At 46.1% G+C, this 21882-nt stretch overlaps 1 protein-coding gene across 1 annotated transcript in view; it reads right to left on the bottom strand.

Moving 5' to 3' along the window:
* The window catches only part of FARP1 (FERM, ARH/RhoGEF and pleckstrin domain protein 1), a 308381-nt gene that overhangs the window by 52469 nt on the left and 234030 nt on the right, over positions 1–21882 (bottom strand). Inside the window, exons 6-13 of the mRNA XM_027557856.1 lie at positions 19245–19342; positions 13203–13317; positions 12201–12348; positions 9206–9301; positions 6784–6947; positions 5887–5955; positions 3264–3339; positions 1930–2182 (exon numbers count right to left, since the gene is read on the bottom strand). Of these exons, the coding sequence (XP_027413657.1) occupies positions 1930–2182; positions 3264–3339; positions 5887–5955; positions 6784–6947; positions 9206–9301; positions 12201–12348; positions 13203–13317; positions 19245–19342 (1019 nt within the window). The remainder of the gene's footprint in view (positions 1–1929; positions 2183–3263; positions 3340–5886; positions 5956–6783; positions 6948–9205; positions 9302–12200; positions 12349–13202; positions 13318–19244; positions 19343–21882) is intronic.

Below are 21882 nucleotides of genomic sequence, written 5' to 3'. Positions count from 1 at the left end.
GGACGATTTAAAAAGAAACCAAACCTCTCAATACTTCCGCTTTCTTTTTTTTCCTGCACAGAGAAACAGCCCAAAGTCACTGATCCGGGGAGAAGACACTGTTCCTGAGAGTGTGAATGTTAAGAATATGCATAAAAATCAACCAAAGGCCATGAGACTGGGAAACAGTCCTTCTCAGCCGAGTGCACTATTCAAAGGCAGACACCGAGTTTGCTAACTTCTTGGTGACGATAGCATGCACCCTTCGAGATCTTACTTTCTCCTGTGTCATCACTCCAAAGCATCTCTGTGCTTCACCAAGAGGTTCTGACAGCCAGTTACAGCTTCTTCAAGCATCACTAACATTTGCCCAAACCAAACCAGCAATCCCACGCCAATTATAGTTCATGAGGATTTATATCATTTCATCGGAAGTCTGCAAAGGAGAGAAAGAATTCCACAAGCTTCTGATTTAAATATTGATTAGTCTTCACTAAGATTTCAATCACGCTTCACCTCAACAAGCAACCAACTTACACTGGGCCTTGAATTTTGTCAATTCCTCACTTTATGAGGCATAGCAAAGCAGTCCTTCTTTTAAAGAAGGGGTTCAAAGTAAAGCCTGCACCCTTCCTGGGACCTCAGTGACACTTTAGTCCCAACACTCAACCAAATGGGAGAATGATCTGTGTACATGATTGAACATACGTAGAAAATTTCCATGTAAATAAGACACACTAAACACAGGATCAGATTCATAATAGTATTTCTTCCTCACCTTCAACCAGAAAGAGAAACAAGCTCTTGGTATAATCAGAGAAACTTGTCATGATACGTTTAGTTGTTAGTCTGAAAGATTTGAGAAGTCAGGCATGGCCTATCCAAACCCGTCTGCCCAAAACTCCCTGTGACAAATGTCAATTACAAATTAACAAGCCGCTAGGACTCATCCTCCCCAGGGAAACCCTGGACTCCAGGTTTCCAACCTTTGGGGACTGGTCCTCTTGTCTCCTCATTCATCCTCCTCTCTCTCCTGGTTCAGAGGCAGGCCACCCAAGGACTTCTTTGTCCTCACCCTGGAGGGGGAGCTCAGCACGGCTGGGTTGCCAAACACCAGGGGCTGGCTCAGAGGGTTCACCATTTCAGAATCTGAATCGCTGGATTCACTTCCACTGCTGGTGGAGCCCTCGGTCATTTGCAGAGGTGCCTTGCCAGTGGTACCCACTGACCGCGCCATCCTTGAGGCTGGACCCATGAGAGGTGTACCATTAGCTAGCATTCTACCTCCTGAACCAGCCAGGCCTCCCTTTCCAAGGCCATCAGGCATATCCATTGCCTCCGAGGTTGAGGCTACCTGGCTAAGAATGAGTGGATCTGTCTCTGACTTGTTATATCTCAGATTCTTTAAGTATGGCCTTTGTGAGCTGGGGGAACCGTTTTCATAATGGGGCTCCTGGCTTGGGAAACTCGCTCCTCCCACACCTCTCTCTCTGTGGTCATGTGTGTTTTCAGAAACATAGCCTTGAGACCCGGTCCTGTCCCAGCTCAGACTTGGACTTGAACTCCTGCTGCTGGGAGACAAGGGAGTGGCCAGGGGACTGTGACCGCCTGAACCTCTGAACATCTCGTCTATCAGAGAGCTGTGTCGTGGGAGTCTGGGGCTCCCACTCAGATCGAAGCTGAGGTCTGCTGAGTCATCGTCAAGGAATTCTCTGGAAGGGGGCCGGGAGGACTTGGCAGGGTGAGGGGCAGCCCGGGGCCTAGCCTCTATTCGCCTCTCATCATCCCTGGATGGCAGATAAACGCCACTGGTCACGTCAGCCTCATAGTTGTCATTTGTTTGGGACCGGGACGCGTGCTCCCTGAGCAGGTCGGATTCACTGTCTACGTCACTGCAGTCAATGAAAGGAATGGACGCGCTGCTGCCTCGGGCAGCCTCGGATGCTGGACCTGTGCTTGGCTGCGGGGGCCGCGGCCTACTCTGCTGGGGCCTGTCCTTAACGAGCTCCTCGTCTTCCTCCGCCGCCGCCCCGCTGGCCCCGTCTCCCTTCGCGCTCCCGGCCGGGCTCCTGGACGGGCCGGGGCCGCGCTGCCGCTCAGCGTCCTCGGCCGACGCCGCGGTCAGGTCCCCGCCCTGCGGGCAGCTCTGGCCGCCCGGGGGTTCAGAGCCTTCTCCGAGGGTCAGGCTGACACTCTGCTGAGCCTGGGGGAAGAAGCGGGGTGGGGGTGGGGGGAGATAGAAAAGGGAGCCGTTAGACCCCAGCGCAAAGAGAGAGCAGGCAAGACGCGGCGTCTAACGAATAGCAGAGCCTTGCGCACCAAGTGGCCAAGGAATGCTTGGGAAAGCCTACCCTCCGGTCCTGGAACAAAGCGCCCTGGCACTAAGCGGGCCCTCCCAGGGGTGTCTCGCCAGGTTCCAGAATGTTCTTTCAGGGTCCCCGGCAGCCCAAGCGAGGCAGGGCCGCAGCATTCTAGGACCCGGGGTCTCCCGAGTTTTCTTTGGAACAAGAGCGCCCTTCCCGCCCACAGGGGGCTTCCCGAGGTGGTGTGGGGGCAGGGGGACGAGGAAAAGGCACCCGCCCAGGGGCCCCCAAAGCCAGTTGACACGGATTTCAGACAAATGACAGAAACCATCTTTGTTTCAATGCCCAAGGGCAGGAATGAGCTGGTCACGGCTCTCTTTGGAGTCACACAATGAAATCGCCTTCGTGTGCTTCCCCAACAAAGGTCTTATTCTCCTGTAGAGAAAACCCTGAGAGCACATCCAGAGACCAGCTCGGGGCAAATGAGCTCTGGCCACCCTCAGAGCAAGAGTGATAATGGGTTCGGCTGCCAACTGTGGGCGCTGCGGTGTAACGCGAGCCCTGGGAACTGGCCGCCTGGTCCTCTGCCAGAGCGAGGTTCTGACCTTGGCACCGAAGGGGAGCTACACCCATCCCTCGAGAACTAGGTTCCTGACACCCGGCCACAGCTGGAGGAGGAGGGTGGGCTTGGCTCTGGGGGGCCCCACCAGCCCTATGCTGAGCTCAGGCCAACAGAGAAACATCCTCGGGAGCAAGGGCGTGGGAGGGAGAGGGGCAGGGATACAGGCCGGGGTCTCGGAGCCCAGGCTTCCGAGCTGAGGAGTGCAGAGCCTGAGGCTTGCCGGGGTCAGAGCACAGAGCTCGACTCCCCAGAAAACACCCCTGAAGGGTGAAGGACGAAGACCTCAAAAGCAGACCCGGTCCTCAGCAGAGGACGTCTGGTGGCAAACAGCTATGAGAGCGGCTGACACCATCACTGACTTGTTTCGGCACTTCTGAATTTGGCTCTGACGGCTGTGTAGCAAGGCTTCTGATGGAATGGATCTTGCTGTGTTTCCTGGGAGAAATCACACAAGACAGACCAAATTAGATGACGTGGTTTTTTTTTGTTGCTATTGATTAAAAAAAAACAAACAGCACTAGGTACTCACTCAATAGGGAAGGCACCTAAAGTAGCCTGGATAAATGATCCCTGGAAACAGACGCCGCCACCCCTTCTATAACACCCGTAGGATCCAGGGGTTGCTTCAACCTTGAGCTAGTTCTCGGTGTCCCTAGCTTCTGCTGGATTGGTCCAGCTGGTTGGGAGCACCAGCTACTGAACGCTCACTCTCTAGTTGTGGGAAATGTCACCGGGAGGGAGAAGGTAGCTGCACTCACAAAAGCTCTGAATTGCAAGCGATGGTGTGACTATACGAAATCAATTTGCGTGCTCTGGGTAATGATTTTGTAGATCAGTTCTGTAATAGAGGCCACTGGCACTAATCGGCTGACTCCGCAGCTCTCGGTTCGGAGAAAAGGCCCTGCCCCAGGAATGAATTTATAGACTCCACAGTAGAAGAAGCTGGATTTCAGTGCCACCAACACCTCCCCTTTAATCTTTTCTTTCCCTTAGTGAGTTGGGCCCCACCTTCCCAGGGAGCACGCATTAGCAACCTTTAAGGCACTCACACACATGTGCTAAGCCACTCAGTTGTGCCCGACTCTGCGACCCCATGGACTGTAGCATGCTAGGCTCCTCTGTCCATGGGATTCTCCAGGCAAGAATACTGGAGTGGGTTGTCATTTCCTTCTCCAGGGGATCTTCCCAATGCAGGGATCGAACCCAAGTCTCTCATGTCTCCTGCATTGGCAGGCGGGTTCTTTACCACTAGTGCCACCTGGGAAGCCCATTCACACACATGAAACTGTAGAGAGATTAAATTCCAATGTCTAGCCAGCTTTTCTTTAAAATACTCCAAAGTAACACACCAAAGCTCTGGAGCACCCACATTCTGAGTCGGAGAGAGCAGGGCCCCTTCTCATATGATCCCCAAAAGACTAATTTAAATCATCTGAAAAAATGATGGGGTTTGTTACATCTAGATAACCTTCTGAACCTTACGTCTCTGGATACGGGGAGGTAGAAACAAGCCCAGTTCTGAATCACGACAATATACAAGGATGGTCACGGCAGTGTGTTTGTTTCAGCAAAGCAAAACACCCAACAACCCGAATGTTTGTCAACAGGGAATCAGAAAAATTAAAAATAATACTTTCCGGATACCATAAAATGATGAACCTAGATCTCAAACTCAGGGTAGGGTTTAAGAAGTAAGATGCACAATTATGTACAACGTAATACTGCTTATTCAAATGAAAAAGGACATCCCCAGGGAAATTCTGCCTGTTCTCTTGGGTGCTCCAATATTTCTATTAGAAGTAACGTGAATCAGGTACTTTGCCTCTGGGGAGAGGAGGAGGGGCATAACGAAGGCTGTTGCTTAAAGGGGGTTTTTCACTGCATCCCTAACCACAATAGCTACGAATAAAAGAAGAAATAAAACCCCAGGAACAAAATATTAAAAATGTTACTAGCTAATTCTAAGTAGTAGGAACATGCATGCTTGCTGTATTCTCTGTGCTTTATTATACTTTTTAAATGTGTTCAAGTGAAAAAAGAAAAACATTAAAACAAACACTTGTAATTCTCCAGGTAGGAACACCAGAGTAGGTAGCCATTCCCTTTCTCCAGGAGATCTTTCAGATCCAGGAATTGAACCTGGGTCTCCTGCATCGCAGGCAGATTCTTTACTGTCTGAGCCACCAGGGAAGCTCTGTTACTAAACAGTCCTTGGTGAACCAACATGTCATCCCTTAACCCTTTTCTTTTAGTCCCTCTAGGCAGAACAATGCTGAAGGGCAATGGGCTCTGGAGCTGGGTGACCTGGGCGAGTTACTCAGCATCTCTGAGCTAATGTGTCCCAGTCTTTAAAAAGGGAAGAAAATAGCACTGACCTGGCAGAGATGGCATAAAGACTCCTTAAGTTCATATATCTAGGGAACTTGGGACAAGGTCTGGCATATGACAAGAGCTACCAGCATTTGCTAACAACAAATTGTTTCTCTTCAATCAAACTTCATCGAGTTAAAAAGTGTATAGAACTCTACTCAGTACAGTACTCTGTAATGACCTGCAATGTAGATTCTATGGGAGTAGGATACAAAAAGAGGAGATATATGTATAACTGATTCATTTTGCTGTACACATCAGAAACATTGTAAACAATGATACTCCAATAAAAATTAATTAAATAAATAAATAAAACTAAAGAAAAGGGGTTGCAACTTTTCCAATTAAAAAAGATTTCATAGAAATACTGTCAGTTCAAATCCCCGAATATCTAAGGACTCAAGGGTGAGTAGGTTTTCACAGCACTGTATCCCCTCTGTAAGCTGCTGTTCCTCCTCCATCCCTGTCCCCTGCCCCCTTCCTCTCACCTCGGAATGAGGGTCTGCAGCTGTTCTTAACACTGAACAGGCAGGGCCGACCTGTGGCCCACCCACCCGTCACCCACCGAGAATGATTTCCCTCAAACAGAAGCAGCACTGACGTTTCTCTTACCTTTCAAACTGCACTTTCTTATGTCCGCCTTCTTTAACATAGTCGAGAACCTGCTTCTGAGTCCGACCACTACAACGAAGACCGCGGGTGGGAAGGGAGAAGACGGCAAGGCGTTCTCAGGTCACACTCAGCCCAGCCCTCCGCCCTCTTTGCCTCCCCTCCTCCCGTAAGCAGTCCCAGGAGAACCTGTCCTTTGCTGTCCCTTCTCCGTCTTGATATTTCCCTTATCAATATATAACAGAAAAAAGGTCCAACCACCCAATAATCCTGTGTTTGGTTATGGAGCAACCATCCCAAGAGCCTGTATACTTCACGAAAGCGGGACAGTTCTAGTCACCACACACGCCAATGCCTAGGATGGAATCTGACACGCAGCAGACTCTCAAGGATTTATTGAAAGACTGAGAGAAACTGAAGCGACGAGTCTACACAGTCTTTGGTGAAGATACAGCAAATTTTTTTTTTTTCCCCACGTGGACCATTTTTAAAGTCTTTATTGAATTTGTTACAATATTGCTTACATTTTATATTTTAGTATTTTGGCTAGTGAGGCATGTGGGACCTTAGCCCCCGAATCAGGAATCCACACGCACTGCATTAGAAGGCGAAGTCTCAACCTCTGGACTGCCAGGGAATTTCCTCTACAGCAATGTTAACAAGGCACTTTCGCTTCTACCTAGAAAGGGAATTCTTTGTGCACTAGAGAGCTCCACTGGGAGCTGACCATGGCCGGGTAGACAGCCTCGTGGCCATCTAAGATTCAAATAGAACACAACTAGGAGCCTTCTAGGATGACCAAGCAAACACCCAATCTGCCAAGTTGTCTTGGAAGATAACTTGAAAGTCTTGGGGAAATGAATCCATGATAAACGTGGAGATGGGAAGTATAATCCTTACCTGAACCGAAACGATGACCCTCGGCTAAAGAGAACGGGCTTGGGCTTTGGCTTGGGCTCTTCAAAAAGTCTAAAAAAGGCATGATGTTCAACACAGATTTTCCAGAAGGACTTGCAAAAATCCCGACTGGCCATTAGAAATTCCAAGGTATCCTGGTACGAGCTCTAAAAAGAGAAGAGACCATCATGGGTTTTCCCATTTCCACAGATATTCAGTTGAAAAACAGGCAAGGGGGCAGAAAACAAATTTGTCCCATAAAGTTTCAGCCATGTATTCCATTATGACATGACCATAAATCCACATTCTGAGTAAAATACAGGAGTTCCTTACGATGCCATATTGTCGTCTTTCAACCATTTTCTTCCCCACTTAATTCCTTAGAGGAACAGACAATGGGACACTCAGTAGAAATCAACATTCCCTTTGACTGAATTCATAAACAAATTCTGTTCATTTGGCTTACATTTCCTTCTTCAAAAAAACCCCAAGTACCAAAATTCCTTTTATGTCTCCTTAAAAGAATCGAAACAGTTTTTCTTTCCATTCTCTCTCTCGTGGTTCATGCCAACTTTGAATATTGTGCTTAAGCCTTTCCTCCATTAAATAGCGTAAGATTCCAGCCTCCAGGTGGCCCCAGGGACCGTACAGGAAATGAACATTTTTTTTTCTGGGGCACAAAAGTATCAGTCAAGGCTGAAAAATTTATGTCCTTTGATTTGAGAAAGGGGATATGGTAATTTTCTACTCCTAGGCTGAATGCTCCCAATTTAAGTGACCAGCTTATGTAAACAAAGGTTACCACAGTCCTGAACATTCCCAGCAGTCCCAGCTATTTTCGGGGAATCTCACAGTTCTGTTTCAACTTACAGACAAGTCAGGCTGTAGTACACAGTCTTTTGGACTCAAAACACATTTTCTCATACAAAATAACTTCCAAGGGTGCCTGCTTCCCAGGTCAGGTCATAAAAACCCATTTCATCCATACTGTATCCAAACTACTATAAGCCTTGTTGGTGTTCAGTTTCTCAGTCACGTCCAACTCTTTGTGACCCCCATGGACTGAGGCATGCTAGGCTTCCCTGTCATTCACCATCTCCCGGAGTCTGCTCAAACTCATGTCCGTTGAGTCAATGATGTCATCCAAATACCTCATCCTCTGTCGACCCCTCCTCCTCCTGCCCTCAATCTTTCCCAGCATCAGGGTCTTTTCCAATGAGTCAGCTCTTCACACGAGGTGGCCAAAGTATTGGAGATTCAGCATCAGTCCTTCCAATGAATATTCAGTGTTGATTTCTTTCAGGATTGAGTGATTTAATTTCCTTGTTGTCCAAGGGACTATAAACCTTCAGTTCAGTTCAGTCGCTCAGTCATGTCCGACTCTTTGCAACCCCATGAACCGCAGCATGCCAGGCCTTCCTGTCCATCACCAACTCCTGGAGTCCACCCAAACCCATGTCCATCGAGTCGGTGATACCATCCAACCATCTCATCCTCTGTCGTCCCCTTTTCCTCCTGCCCTCAATCTTTCCCAGCATCAGGGTCTTTTCAGATGAGCCAGCTCTCCGCATCAGGTGGCCAACCTACTGGAGTTTCAGCTTCAACATCAGTCCCTCCAATGAACACCCAGGACTGATCTCCTTTAGGATGGACTGGTCGGATCTCCTTGCAGTCCAAGGGACTCTCAAGAGTCTTTTCCATCACCACAGTTCAAAAGCATCAATTCTTCAGCACTCAGCTTTCTTTATAGTCCAACTCTCACATCCATACACGATCACTGGAAAAACCATAGCCTTGACTAGACGGACCTTTGCTGTCCAAGAGACTGTAAACCTAGACTGCCATATAATCTTTTTCCTCCCATGGGAAAAAAGTACTCCAGTTCTGGCTGGGGACACCAGTGCTCTGTCATCACCTCCTCCACCCTATTTATAGTGGAAGGAGAAGATGCTTTCTTCCTTTTTAGACCCAGTGCCACGTGAGTAATATCTTTAGAGGGTCTGTGGGCAGCCTGTGTGGGAGGAGCTGGGTCAGTTCCTGAGAATGCACTGTCAGGGGTGGGTGGCCCCTGGATGGGCAGGGACTGGCCTGGAACACGGAAGAATGCTGAACGGGATCTGGAGGTGGCCGAGGCTGGAGACACAGCGACTACAAAGTGGGGTTGGGGAGGGGGGCGTCGGATGTGCACACGTCTGTGCACGGGGAAGTGACTCCTCCCAGGCACACATCTGTGCCCTGTCTACTGATGGCAGCTGTGGAGCGGCTCAGCCTTTGGACACACCGCACAGACCAGCAGACTCCTGGAGGGCTGCTGGCCTCGGGTTCCACCTGCGCCCTAGTGAGACCCACTCCACCCCGAGGTGACTCAAGTTCACTTGAGGAACATCAAATCCTGTCCCCACGGAGGTTCCTGAGAGGCACTTACGTTCACATCTGGGCGGAGCTTGATAAGAAAGCGCTTCCTCTTAAAGCTCAGCTTCCGCACCTTTGCCCAGTTGAAGGCGTTGATCTTCGTAAAACCCTGAGAAGAGAGGCATCAGCTGGTGAGCTGAGAACTGCATGATAAGCAACATGGGAGCTGGTCTGCTTTACTCCCAGGGATCAGAAAGGAGGGCTGATGTGACTGTTCATAAGAATGCTTCCTGCTGCAGAATTCCAGGGCTCTGTGGCTGTGAGTGATACCCGCTCCCTTCCTAGATTCATTGTTTTGCACTAATTCTATGATCTGACTTTCACACTTAAGTCTGCCTCCAGGGAGAGAAGAGGCTGGCCAAGCAGCTGATAAAAGAGAAAGATAAATAAAAATAATAACCATGACAACCACCATAATTATTAGCGACCATCACTGAGCAAGTGCCAGGTACGGTCCCAAGTCCTTTACAGGCCTTTTCTTGTGAAACCTTACATGAAAGCCCAGTGAGCTGGGTTTATCTTCATTCTACCCATGTGGAACTTGCAGCACGGCAAGATTTTAATTTGTTCTAAATCATACGGTCCCTGCAGCAGAATGAGATTCCCAGGCGTCTGCCTAAACCAGGAGCCACAGAAGCAACAGAGCAGTTAGCAATCACACTCTGTCCACACTGCTCTGGCCCCTGGACCCGGCCGGCTTCCCGCAGCATGGGTCAGAGGGAGACCCCACCTTCGGGGTGTCTCTGATACCGGAGAACAGTCTCTGGGAGGGATGCATGTATCCTCATCTTCAATCACCAGGTGGGATGTGGGGGACCCACAGAGGGGAGCCCCCATATTCCAGCTCCCATCTGTCCCATCCTCTCAGCTGAAATTAGAATTCCTCCAGCCCACTGGAACACCAGGACCATTTGTTTAAATTGGCTGGAATGAAGCAATTAGGCACTGGCAGGAAGATTAATTCCAAGACACAGTCCTTGTACATGATTACATTACTGAGCAGTTCTCCACATTTCAAGTGTCTCAAACACAATCAAAGCAAATTAATTCAATTGTGAGGCACATCTTCCCCGTCTCCCCCCCACCACCCTGATCTTTAGAAATGTTGAAGGGTTTTAATTTTGAAATGGGATGCTAGGACTGACAACTACATTGTTTTATTGTCATTTTTTTTTCCTCATCAGGGACTCCTAGATTATGTCTGTGGGTCAAGAACTGTTAGGGACAGTCACTTTCTCAAACGCTACACTGCTCTTAAAATATTGCTTCCTAGTGTTTCAGAGGAAACCTACTTCAGCTTCTCTTGGGACATGAATCTGTAGTGATTAGGGTTCACTGTAAACATCTGACGGCTTCCCCACTGGCTCAGTGGTAAAGAACTCACCCTGCCCAATGTGGGAGACCCAGGCTCGACCCCTGGGGTCAGGAAGATCTCCTGGAGAAGGGAATGGCTACCCACTCTAGTATTCTTGCCTGGAGAAACTCATGGACAGAGGAGCCTGGCGGGCTACAGTCCATGCAGTTGCAAAGAGGTGGACACAACTAAGCAACTAACACACAGATGCAGATAAACATCTGACACAGGAGAGACAGAATCCCTGGTTATTTTGGTAAAATACAAAGGGGGAGATGGAACACAATCCAGCAGAGTTCAAAAAAAACTTTAGGTCATGCATGAGTTTACACATTCGAAACACGGTGAAATCTGACCCTACTTCATGAGCCAGGCAGATGCTTTCTTTATATCCCTTTGAAACCGAAGCACAGATTATCCACTCTTGTTTAAAAGAGAAGCCCTGAGGGATGCATTGCCCAGCACAGGGAATCCAGCCAATATTTTCTAACAACTTTAAATGGAGTATAATTTATAAAATACTCAATCACTGTGTTGTGCACCTGAGAGCAATATAATACGGTAAATCGATTATAAAAAAGAAAATTAAATTAAAAGTTCTTCAATTAAAGAAAAGAAAAAAGTCTTGGGGAAAAGCTTTGAGGTGGTGCATATGTTCCCTGTCTTGATTTCATGGATGGTTTCATAGGATATACAAGGTTAAGAACTTACCCATATTAAAGAATGGCACATGTTAAATGTTTGCATTTAATTGCATGTCAATAACACTTCAATGGTATTATTAAGAAACAGAGATGCATTCATCAATAACATTACAGCAGCGCTGTGATCAAGGGTGCACACATTTGAGAATGCAGAGTATTAAGTCCTTTCATAAAACACAGGTAAGGGTCCAAGAACAGTATGTTTTGCTGCAAAATTACAGCAGGACATGGACACAGCTTCTAGGAATTCATAAAACTGCTGTATCCTCTAAGTTAGGTAAATGTGAAATCATCAAGCTGACTTAGGTAAAATCCAAATCAATTAAAACAAACAAACTCCAATTAGGTTAAACAAATGAGATGAATATCATGAGCAAGTGTGGAAAAGGTGCTTCTTTTGTGGATCTGAAATCTCGATTCCATTCAACTATGTTCTACGTTAGGTCCACAGAGAGATACAGATATCTGCGATCCTACAAGGTCAATGTGCTAAGTCACTTTGGTCGTGTCCGCTTCTTTGCAACTCTATGCACCATAGCCTGCCAGGCTCCCCTTTCCATGAGATTCTGCAGGAAAGAATATTGATTGGGTTGCCATGTCCTCCTCCAGGGGATCTTCCCAACCCAGGGATCAAACCCACGTCTCTTACATCTCCTGCACTGGCAAGTGGGTTCTTTACCACTTGGGAGGCCCACAAAGTCACTAAACACAAACAAATCTGCAAGCATGGATTCCCCAAGCAGAGCAAGGGCAAAGGAAACCCAGTCTGCGAGTGTGAGGGCACGGAAAGAAACAGGAAACCTTCTAGTGAGGTTTGCCTGTTCCCTTCGTCACCTAAAAATAATTACTGGAGATCTTAGCCTGGACCACCCAACATGGATTCAGAGTTGAAGGGTCAACTCTTATCTCTCCATCACCAAGGGAACCGAGCTGGTTCTAAATGCTCTTACCTGAAACACTAGAATCCCCGTGTTGGCCACGGCCAGGTTGATCTTCGTGCCTTCCCGGTCCTTGGCCGGGTGCAATCGGACGCCGTACATCTCCAGTTTGCGGGCAATCTCTAGGAGCTGGAAATCCGATTCTGCTGGTGTTTGTCCACTGACAGTACAAAAAAATCAAGAGAAAGGCCAGGAGATTTGAACTCCCTGTGTCTATGAACTCAAGATTAAGCACCTTGTCCTGGCAAATAAAAAGGTGTTTCATCACTAACAATGGGGCTACCTGATCAGACGACACCCGGCCTCCAGTTCATTATAACTCAAAGTCAAGCCAGTGCAACAAAAGCTGTATTGCTTGTGTTAACACAAAACCCCCAAAGTCTATCTCATACTCGGCCAGTTTTTCTGGAATCTCAAAGAGTTTCCTTTAAGGTCATATGAAAGCAAAACACCATCATGCTAAAACAAGTTTCTAGTCACTTAACAATAGCCCTAAATTTGCAAAGTTCAAGGCAACACTCTATCAAAAGCAACTATCAACCAGGACTCAAGTGCTTTCCTTGAAACGCAATAACAAAAACAGGAGGCACAGAGAATAGTTGAAGATATTTTATGGATCAAAAGAAAGAAACCAAAATGGAGGTGGAACAAAGGTTCCCCATTTCCACACTCTTTTTTATGCTGTCCCGAGTTCATGAGGTCCCCTTCCTGATTTCCTGTACTTGGTCTTACACTCTTTCTCTTACTCAAAATCACAGGGTCCTAAAATGCCAGTGTTATTCTTGTCTTACAAAAGAGCAAGGAAGGAGTCCAGGGGTGTGGTCTTGAGTGGGTAAGCAGCATCTCTGAGAGTCCAGGACAAGTAACCACACTGACTAAGCCTCTGGGCTCTCCTCCCTCCCTCCCTCTTTGTATATTCCTTCCCGATACTTACTCTGTGCGTATGTACAGGTACTTAATGAATGTCGGAGGACAGAGAGAAACAGCTCAGAGGAAGCAACAAAGGAGACTTACATGTGGTTATGGTGAAATTCCACGATTTTGTCTTCTAGCGCATCTTGCTGAGGTATGTACTTATTTTTTGCTAAATGCTCTCTGTCTGACGCCTCATCAAAATCCCCAATCTCAGCTACAAAGAAAGGGAGAAAGAAAAACCAGCCACATACGATTAATACTCCACAGTTTGTTACATTCCCAGTGGGCTGTTCCCCAGCTAGTAAACTGGAAAAAGTAGCCAAGAACATAAGGCGATCCCAGCTGGTGAGTATCCTAAGGCGAGATGTGAGAAGCTGTGGACGGGAGGACGGATTTAACAGCTCTGCCACTGTAAGATGACAGTTTCCACTTTCTCTCATCTCTACCCGTTGGAAAGAAAACTTCAGAATCATTCCTCTTTGGCCATCCATGTTCCTGGTTTTCTTTCCTCCCCACCCAACTAGGGGTTGCTTCTACTTTAGGCAGTAAATTCTAAACAAGTGGATCAAAACATTCTGATTTCTAAATAATTTAGCCCCAGAATTTCAGGACTTGACAAAATCGACTTTGGAAATGAACATATAACAATTAATGCAAAGCCTAAATGCTTTATCATGTAGAGAAAAGATGATTGTAAATAGGAGTAAAAGCACATAGTGGGCTTCCCACGTGGCTCAGTGGTAAAGAATCCACCTGCCAATGCAGGAGACATAAGAGATACGGGTTTTATCCCTGGGTCAGGAAGATCCCCTGGAGAAGGAAAGGGCAACGCACTCCAGTATTCTTGCCTGGGAAATCCCATGGATGGAGTAGCCTGGCAGGCTACAGTCCACGGGGTCGCAAAAGACTCGGATACAACTAACCAGTGACAACAGAAGGTACCTAATCTAATTTGGTAAAAACATATGGCTCTTAAATTTTGTGTAGTCTTATTATCAGAAATGACCCAACAGACTGCAAATCCTTACAAAATTTTCATCGACAAGAAAGAGGGTGCCTATTTTTCTCATGTAACCTCAACACAGTCCCCTAATTGGTCTAACCTGGGAAATTAAAGGATCGAGCTTTAAAGTAACCATTGTACCTTTAACAACACTAACTCCAGCTCAGTTTATAGCAATTCAGTACAGATGGGACAGTGTGCCTTATCATATAGGCTGTGTAACAAGCTTAATAAAATGAGCGGAGCCCAGCTGTTTAGAGGAAAGGCAAGTTAACCGTTGCTATGAAACCCACCTTTCACTTTGTCTTGTGAAGCAGCTCGTCACACTTTGGGCAATGCACCCTGGTAATCACGCAGGATATGCACTATATGTTGGTATAATTCACATCCCTGAGAATATTTGCTTTGCACCCAACACTGCCAACTCGCCTGGCACCAGCTGGGCCACTCGAACAATCAATCACTCGCTAGCTTCCGACTGCTATGGCAAAATCAATATTATTTCCTAACTGCCCTTTCTTAACAATTTCCTCCTCCCAAAGTTGCCAGTTTCTGTCACAAGGATGACATGGGAGTGGGGGAACCTCCCCACCACACTGCCACCACCCACTGGTGGCCTTGATGATGACGGCACTGTCTTTTTGGAAATCCCTTCTATCCTGGCTCAAAAGAGCCCAGTTCATCTCATTATTCAAAGTAACGGTATTCTATCAATTCCCTATGAAATATCAAATTAATGAATACTGAACCATCATTCCCAGGGGAAATAAGAGCTTAGGTTCCTCCAAGAATCTTGAAACACATTTTCATCAACTAGCTGAGTTTTCTGTATGCTTCTGTAGAAATACATCCTCTTTTATGCACTGTGTTGATTCATTACCATTGAACCCACAACCAACAGCACTGTAACTCATGCCCGAATGAAGCAGATCTGCACCCATGTTTGCTTTTCCACGTGTGCGTGTGGGCTCGGCCGCTGTCATGTCTGACTCTTTACGATCTCATGGACTGTAGCTTGCCAGGCTCCACTGTCCAAGGAATTTTCCAGGCAAGAATGCTGAAGTGGGATGCCATTTCCTCCTCCAGGGGATCTTCCCAACCCAGGGATCAAACCTGCATCTCCTGCAATGGCAGGCAGATGCATTACCACTGAGCCACCTGGGAAGCCCTTATTTCTCCATAAGGCACGTCAGAACCTTCCTGCACTTAAGAAGACTACACAGTGGTTCAGCAATGATACCTAGGGGCCATTTAAACAGGGAAATCACCAACAAAGCACAGAAACGCAAGAAGTGTGGCACTGAATGGATCACGGAAAGGATACTTGTTTCCAGTATGAGAGCTGAAACCAGAAAGCAGAGCATCACCTTCTCCGGCCCCAGCTGGGGAGGTGTGTGTGGGAGGTGACTCAGATGTTTTTACCATCTTGTGCACGTCTGCACGTGACCACGAAAGCACCAAAAATGCTAATTCTGGGGCTACAAAGAAACGTTAGAGAGCAGGTGCCTTTGCAAACATGAAATCTACAGATAACGAAGACTGACTGCATATGGTGAGGGCGAGTGAGGACTCACCTAAATCCTGATTTTTTTTTTTTTTTTACGAGTTTTGAGTTTGGGTTTCTTAACATACATGGATTTCAAAACACAGTCTTTTCCATAATTCAATATAAGAGTTAAGACTTTCAGTTTGTCCCCTGGCATCAGGGCCAATACACCTGAACTGTCTTTTCCTTGGAATCACTTGCCTTTCAGCTCCTAAAATGCAAGGACAACATGACTATGAAATTTACTTTCTCCCACATGCTTTCTTCTTGGAACTAGAAAGTGGCACCTCCTTATGTCTGGAGAGTTTGAGAATTGATAAGTGTTCAAGATATGACTTACTATTTTTTAATCAGAGGTGTCAGATTAGCTGATGTGTTTAAGCTAAATCGCCTCAGTCGTGTTTGACTCTTTACCATCCTGTGGACAGCAGCCCACCAGGCTCCTCTGTCCATGGGGTTCTCTAGCCAAGAATACTGGAGTGGGTTGCCATGCCCTCCTCCAGGGGATCTTCCTGACCCAGGGATCAAACCCATATCTCTTATGTTTCTGCCTTGGCCGGTGGGTTTTTTAGCACTAGCACTACCTGGGAAGCCCTTATATCAGCTGATGCATACACTGAATTCCTTATCTGTCTCCTCTCAGCAAAAACTAAAAATAACAACTCCAGATCTTGTGATTTTCCTGAACTCTCATGAAGATGTGCTTAGGCAAACTTGTGCTTGTATAACCTCAGACTGGATGCACATACAACCTGCTGAAATGCACCCCAGTCGGCCTCCACGCTACACGAGAGGTCCTCTTATAAACAGGCCCACCTAGTGTTTGAATCTTCTCTTCATCAGCTCGTCCTACTGGTCTTCTCAGAGTCGATTAGGGAAAATTAAAAGTTCGAAGTTTGTACAGGGGATATCTAAGACCAGCAACAAAGGAACCAATGAAAAACATGTCTGAAAGATGACAGTGAATTCAAATGAAAAGAGGAAAATTTTTAACAATTGTATTGTGTATATAGGAAAAGATGAGATGAAAATACAGATCAGTAGAGATAATTTTCCATCAGCATTAATATCACTTTCTGCAGAAGGGAGATGAACTGACCCTTTCTACAGTACTGATCATGTAAATAACTATCAATCATTGAAATAAACACACCATTCACAGAAGATTCTCCTTCTATGTATGATGTATGGTTTAGCTGCTAAGTTGTGTCAGACTTTTGCAACCACCTGGACTGTAGCGCACCAGCTCCTCTGTCCATAAGATTACCCCGGCAAGAATATTGGAGTGGGTTGCCCTTTCCTTCTCCAGGGGATCTTCCCAACCCAGGGATCTAACATGGGTCTCCGGCATCGTAGGTGGATTTTTTACCAACTGAGTCACCAGGGAAGCCCAATACAATGTATGGGATGCTCAAACACACAGAAATAGGGCTTTGTAAGTATAAGAATATTCAAAGTGTGTCACCAAACTGCATACCAGAGAGAAGGGAAAATAGCAGGAGTACTTCTGGACCCAACTATTTCATCTCCTGTGGAGAATTCACGATTCTCAGGGGATTTCTGAGCCTTGTTGATGTCTGAGGGTGAAGGGTCCGTTGGAGCAAGCACACGGCTTTCTGGACTTCAGTGACCCTCCACTTCCCAAGTGCGTGGTTTACTCTAACCACAGACTTTAAAAAGGAAGGGGCCTAAGAGAAAGCGGGTACAAGACTAAATGGCATCAGAAATGGTTGAGTACCCTCGGAGACATTTCCTGAAGTGGCTGTTCCAATCAGGAAGTTTTATTTCAAAATTTCCCACTGTCTGGAAAGGGAGGGCCGCAGGTGAGCGAGAATAAAGAAAGGTGGGTGCATTTACTGAACTCCTAGCGTATTCTGAATCCCGATGCTACCGCTTCATTTTCACGGCTGTAGGAAATAGATTCTATTAGGCCCCTGTTCCAAAGGAAAGAGGTGAGGGACTCTAACTTGCAGGCTGATCAATCAACTAATAGCAACGAGGACTGCCTGATTCAAAACATTGCTCACTTCACTGTTACTGTAAGAAGACAGAAGACCAAACACATGAAAGGGAAAAGTCAGGTAACTGTCTGCACCGAGGTGTCCTCAGTTTAAGATGGGGAAAACAGCACTGAGCTCATGGGGGTTGTTACAAAAATTAAATGAGATAATACACAAATCTGAGATAACACACAGAACTAGAACATGGTAAAGTCTAATAAAGATTACTTTTTGGGGGGGGCCTGTCTTTTCTTTCTCACATCTTTTTTTTTTTTTTTAAAAGAAGAACACACCCATCTATTAAGTTTGGTAGATATTCAACAATGCCAATGTTCAAAAAGGGCTTCCCTGATAGCTCAGTTGGTAAAGAATCTGCCTGCAAAACAGGAGACACCGGTTCGATCCCTGGGTTGGGAAGATCCGCTGGAGAAGAAATAGGCTACCCACTCCAGTATTCTGGTCTGGAGAATTCCATGGACTGTATGTATAGTCCATGGGGTCGCAAAGAGTCAGATACGACTGAGCATCTTTCACTTTCATGCACACACAAAAAAGGTAAGCATTGTTTCTACAAACACCTCATCATTTTGGACTAAAGTAGTTTGTTGACTACTAGGAGTGACCCTTCCTACAAGCCTGTGGAGTCTTGTTAACTGGCACTTGTATGGACAGGCTGGGCCTGATTACATGGGTCGCTTTGTATACAATGGAAATTTTAAAATGGTATGACAGTATTTATATACTAGTGTTTATATATGTTGACCCTGGTCTATGTACATAATATCCTTCCTGAAACATAATGTGTGTATTTGAAGTAACTTCTGCCTTACCAAGAGAAACAAAATGCCCAGGTGGGTAGTCAATAAGCCTTAGAATGAGCACAATCTAATTATCCTTTATTTAGTGTAAGAAAGTTAAAATGTCTACTTCAAGAATCACTTGGATTCTATCCAGGGTCATGTGTCTTGGTTTACTGAACTCTTGAGCAGAGTATAGGAAGGGAAATCTTTGACAGTTTTATGTCTTATGTCTGAAGGCTAAACTGTCATATTCAATCATGAAGATTAAATCCAAGAACAGGACAGTACTAGTTTCGTCTACTTGGCCACCCTCCATTCAACTGAATTTGAGTCATTTGAGTTTTCAACAATTGCATCTTCCATCGTGAAAAGCACAGGCAACCACCAGGACACAGAATTCCCAGGTCAACGTTTGGGGGAGGAGGGTGAAAGCGTTAGTCGCTCAATCAAGTCTGACTCTTGGTGATCCCGTGGACTGTAGCCCACCAGACTCCATGGAATTCTCCAGGCAAGAATACTGGAGTGGACTGCCATTCCCTTCTCCAGGGGATCTTCCTGACCCAGGGATAGAACTCAGGTCTCCTGCACTGCAGGCTGATTCCTTCCCGTCAGGGAAGCCCATGGAAGGACAGGAGTATTAAATGATGTTAAGAGTGCTGTTTTCCATCCTCTGGCTTTTGTGCTAACGCAACGTAAGACGAAAACATTGTTTTTAGATGTCGTTTTTCCCCCCACCAAGCAGATCGCGGTGTATCTCCCACATGCTTCCCGAAAGAGATCGAAAGAACTTACACTGTACAATGTGCGAGATCAGGAGGGCAGCGCTGTTGTCATTACACGCCAGCCTGCCTTGAGCCAGGTCCTGCTTCACCTGCAGAGCGAACAGGTACCTGCAAACGGAAGCAGAGACGGGAGTCATACACAGAGAGGTGGGCGTCCAGCGAAAAGGGCAGAGCGTTTCCGCAACAAAGTCAGGCTCAACCGTGGCAGCCTTTACAGCGAGGACCTGGTGAAAGGTACATAAACCAGGGAACAAGAAAAGTCTGCACAGGTGGGATGAATTCCTGGTGCAACTGGCTGCAATGTAAATATTCACACCTCCCTAAAAACACTCTTGGGAGACATATGCCGCAATCTTCACACAATGAGTGATGCACTTCATTTTATATGGAGAGATAACAACCATAAAAATTAAGACTACAACTTACCACCCTGTATATTTTTGTGGGGCATAGGACGCATTTAAACTTTTCTCACAGATCAGTCAAATATACTAAAAAAATGGCTCTATGGCTCGGACAATAACAGTAGGTTATTATGGTTAGGAAGAGCTTTGTCGATGGAATTGGAAACACACGAGTATCTTTTTTTGTGGTGGAACAGTCACTCAGCTTCTTCCATAAGCTGCCAGATGTGTAAAAATCCATTTATTTAAAGATTCTTTTCTTTATGTGGTAGAATGAAGCTAGTAAACATTTTTAGTGGAAGAGAAAAGTGGATTTATAAATCAAAGAAATTAAGTAAAACCAGGGTGATGTTAAAATCGATTTGAGAATATCAATATGAACTCACAGATTTGTAGGAAGATATTTGCGAGTTTGGGGCTTCTCTGATGGCTCAGATAGTAACGAATTCACCTGCAATGCCAGAGACCTGGGTTTGATCCCTGGGTTGGGAAGATCCACTGGAGGAGGGCATGGCAACCCACTCCAGTATGCTTGCCTGGAGAATCCCATGGACAGAGAAGCCTGGCGGGCTACAGGCCACGGGGTCGCAAAGAGCTGGACACGACTCAGCACAGCTCCTTCCTTCCTTGCTAGCTTTGTCCACGGTCGAGAAGAAGCATCACACTGGCAGCAAGCAACCCTCAGCAGCTAGATTCTGGCTCTCACACAACTACCATTTGAAGGATATAAAGGCAGGGAGAAACGGTAGATTCCAGGCTCGGAGGAGGGAAAGGTACGGAGTGAACCTACACTATCTAGTTATGCCAGAGGGCAAACAGCTTGCAAATATAAACGGGCTCTATTATAAGGGAAAAAAACCTGGAAGGGGTGTCCACCGGCCAACAATGGGACAACTTAACAGCAGCATGAAGGGTTAACGTGAATCAAAACACATGGGACTAATGAAATTTCGTTGAGTACATTATAATACTCAGGATAAAAAAAAGAGAGAAAGCAGGAAAAATGAACTGTATTACCATTTGAGGAGTCTGTTAAAGCATTCTGTATTAAAAATTGGTGATAGTGAAAGTTGCTCAGTCGTGTCTGACTCTTGGCGACCCCATGGACTCTATTCAGTCCATGGAATTCTCCAGGCTAGAATACTGGAGTGGGCAGCCTTTCCCTTCTCCAGGGGATTTTTCCCAACCCAGAGATCTAACCCAGGTCTCCCGCATTGCAAGCAGATTCTTTCCCAGCTGAGCTATAAGGGAAGCCCAAGAATACTGGAGTGGGTAGCCTATCCCTTCTCCAGCGGATCTTCTCGACCCAGAAATAGAACTGATGTCTCCTGCATTGCAGGAGGATTCTTTATCAACTGAAACAAGGAAGCCCAATATCAATATCAAGGAAGCCCAATAAAAATTGGTAATCTAAGGCAGAAAACTGGGCATGTAATCTGTCTCTCCTATAGGAAGAGTATTTCATGATATACGGATAGGTGGCTCTAGTGGTAAAGAACCTGCCTGCCAACGCAGGAGACCTAAGAGATGTGAGTTCAATCCCTGGGTTGGGAACATTCCCTGGAGGAGGACATGGCAATCCACTCCAATATTCTTGCCTGGTGAATATAGAGGAGCCTGGTGGGCTACAGTCTATTGGGTTGCAAAAAGCCAGACACAATTGAAGTGATTTAGCATGCACAGATACTCCAGCTAGATGAGGCAAAATTCTACTTTACAGAAGAACACCAACAAATAACACAACAAAACAACAATTATAAAACACTCATCCTACAGCCTCTAAAGAAATTATTGACTCTGGCAAGGATTGTTCTTGGTGTGAAAACCACTTAGGCGTTTGGACATTTGAATGTAGACAAACTCCCAAGACTTTCCTTCAGAAGGGAAAGGTCAGAATGCTACCACCCTAACTCAGCGATCAATATCAGCATCACTAATGAAACAGAAGCACACGGCATCGCTTACGAGGGGATTCTAGTCAAGAATGTGTAACTTATATCTGTCAAGCTTTTAGAACTGAGGTCTAGTCTGCAGGGAATACAGAAGACAGAGAAATAAGTTAAACAGGAAGCAATCCGACAAACTTAGGAGGTGGGTTATCTCACAGTACAGCTGGTCCAGTTTTTTCAACAAGATGGTACCACGAAGAAAAAGAGAGTCTGCTAGATTAAACAGGGTTCAAAGGCTGTAACAAACAGTTGCAATGTGGGGTCCTCCAGTGAATCTCACTTTAGATGAGCAGAC

The sequence above is a fragment of the Bos indicus x Bos taurus genome, chromosome 12 (genome assembly GCF_003369695.1).
Source record: "Bos indicus x Bos taurus breed Angus x Brahman F1 hybrid chromosome 12, Bos_hybrid_MaternalHap_v2.0, whole genome shotgun sequence".
Lineage (NCBI taxonomy): Eukaryota > Metazoa > Chordata > Mammalia > Artiodactyla > Bovidae > Bos > Bos indicus x Bos taurus.
Note: the sequence above shows the minus strand (reverse complement) of the source record. Positions and strands in the feature narration are given on the sequence as shown.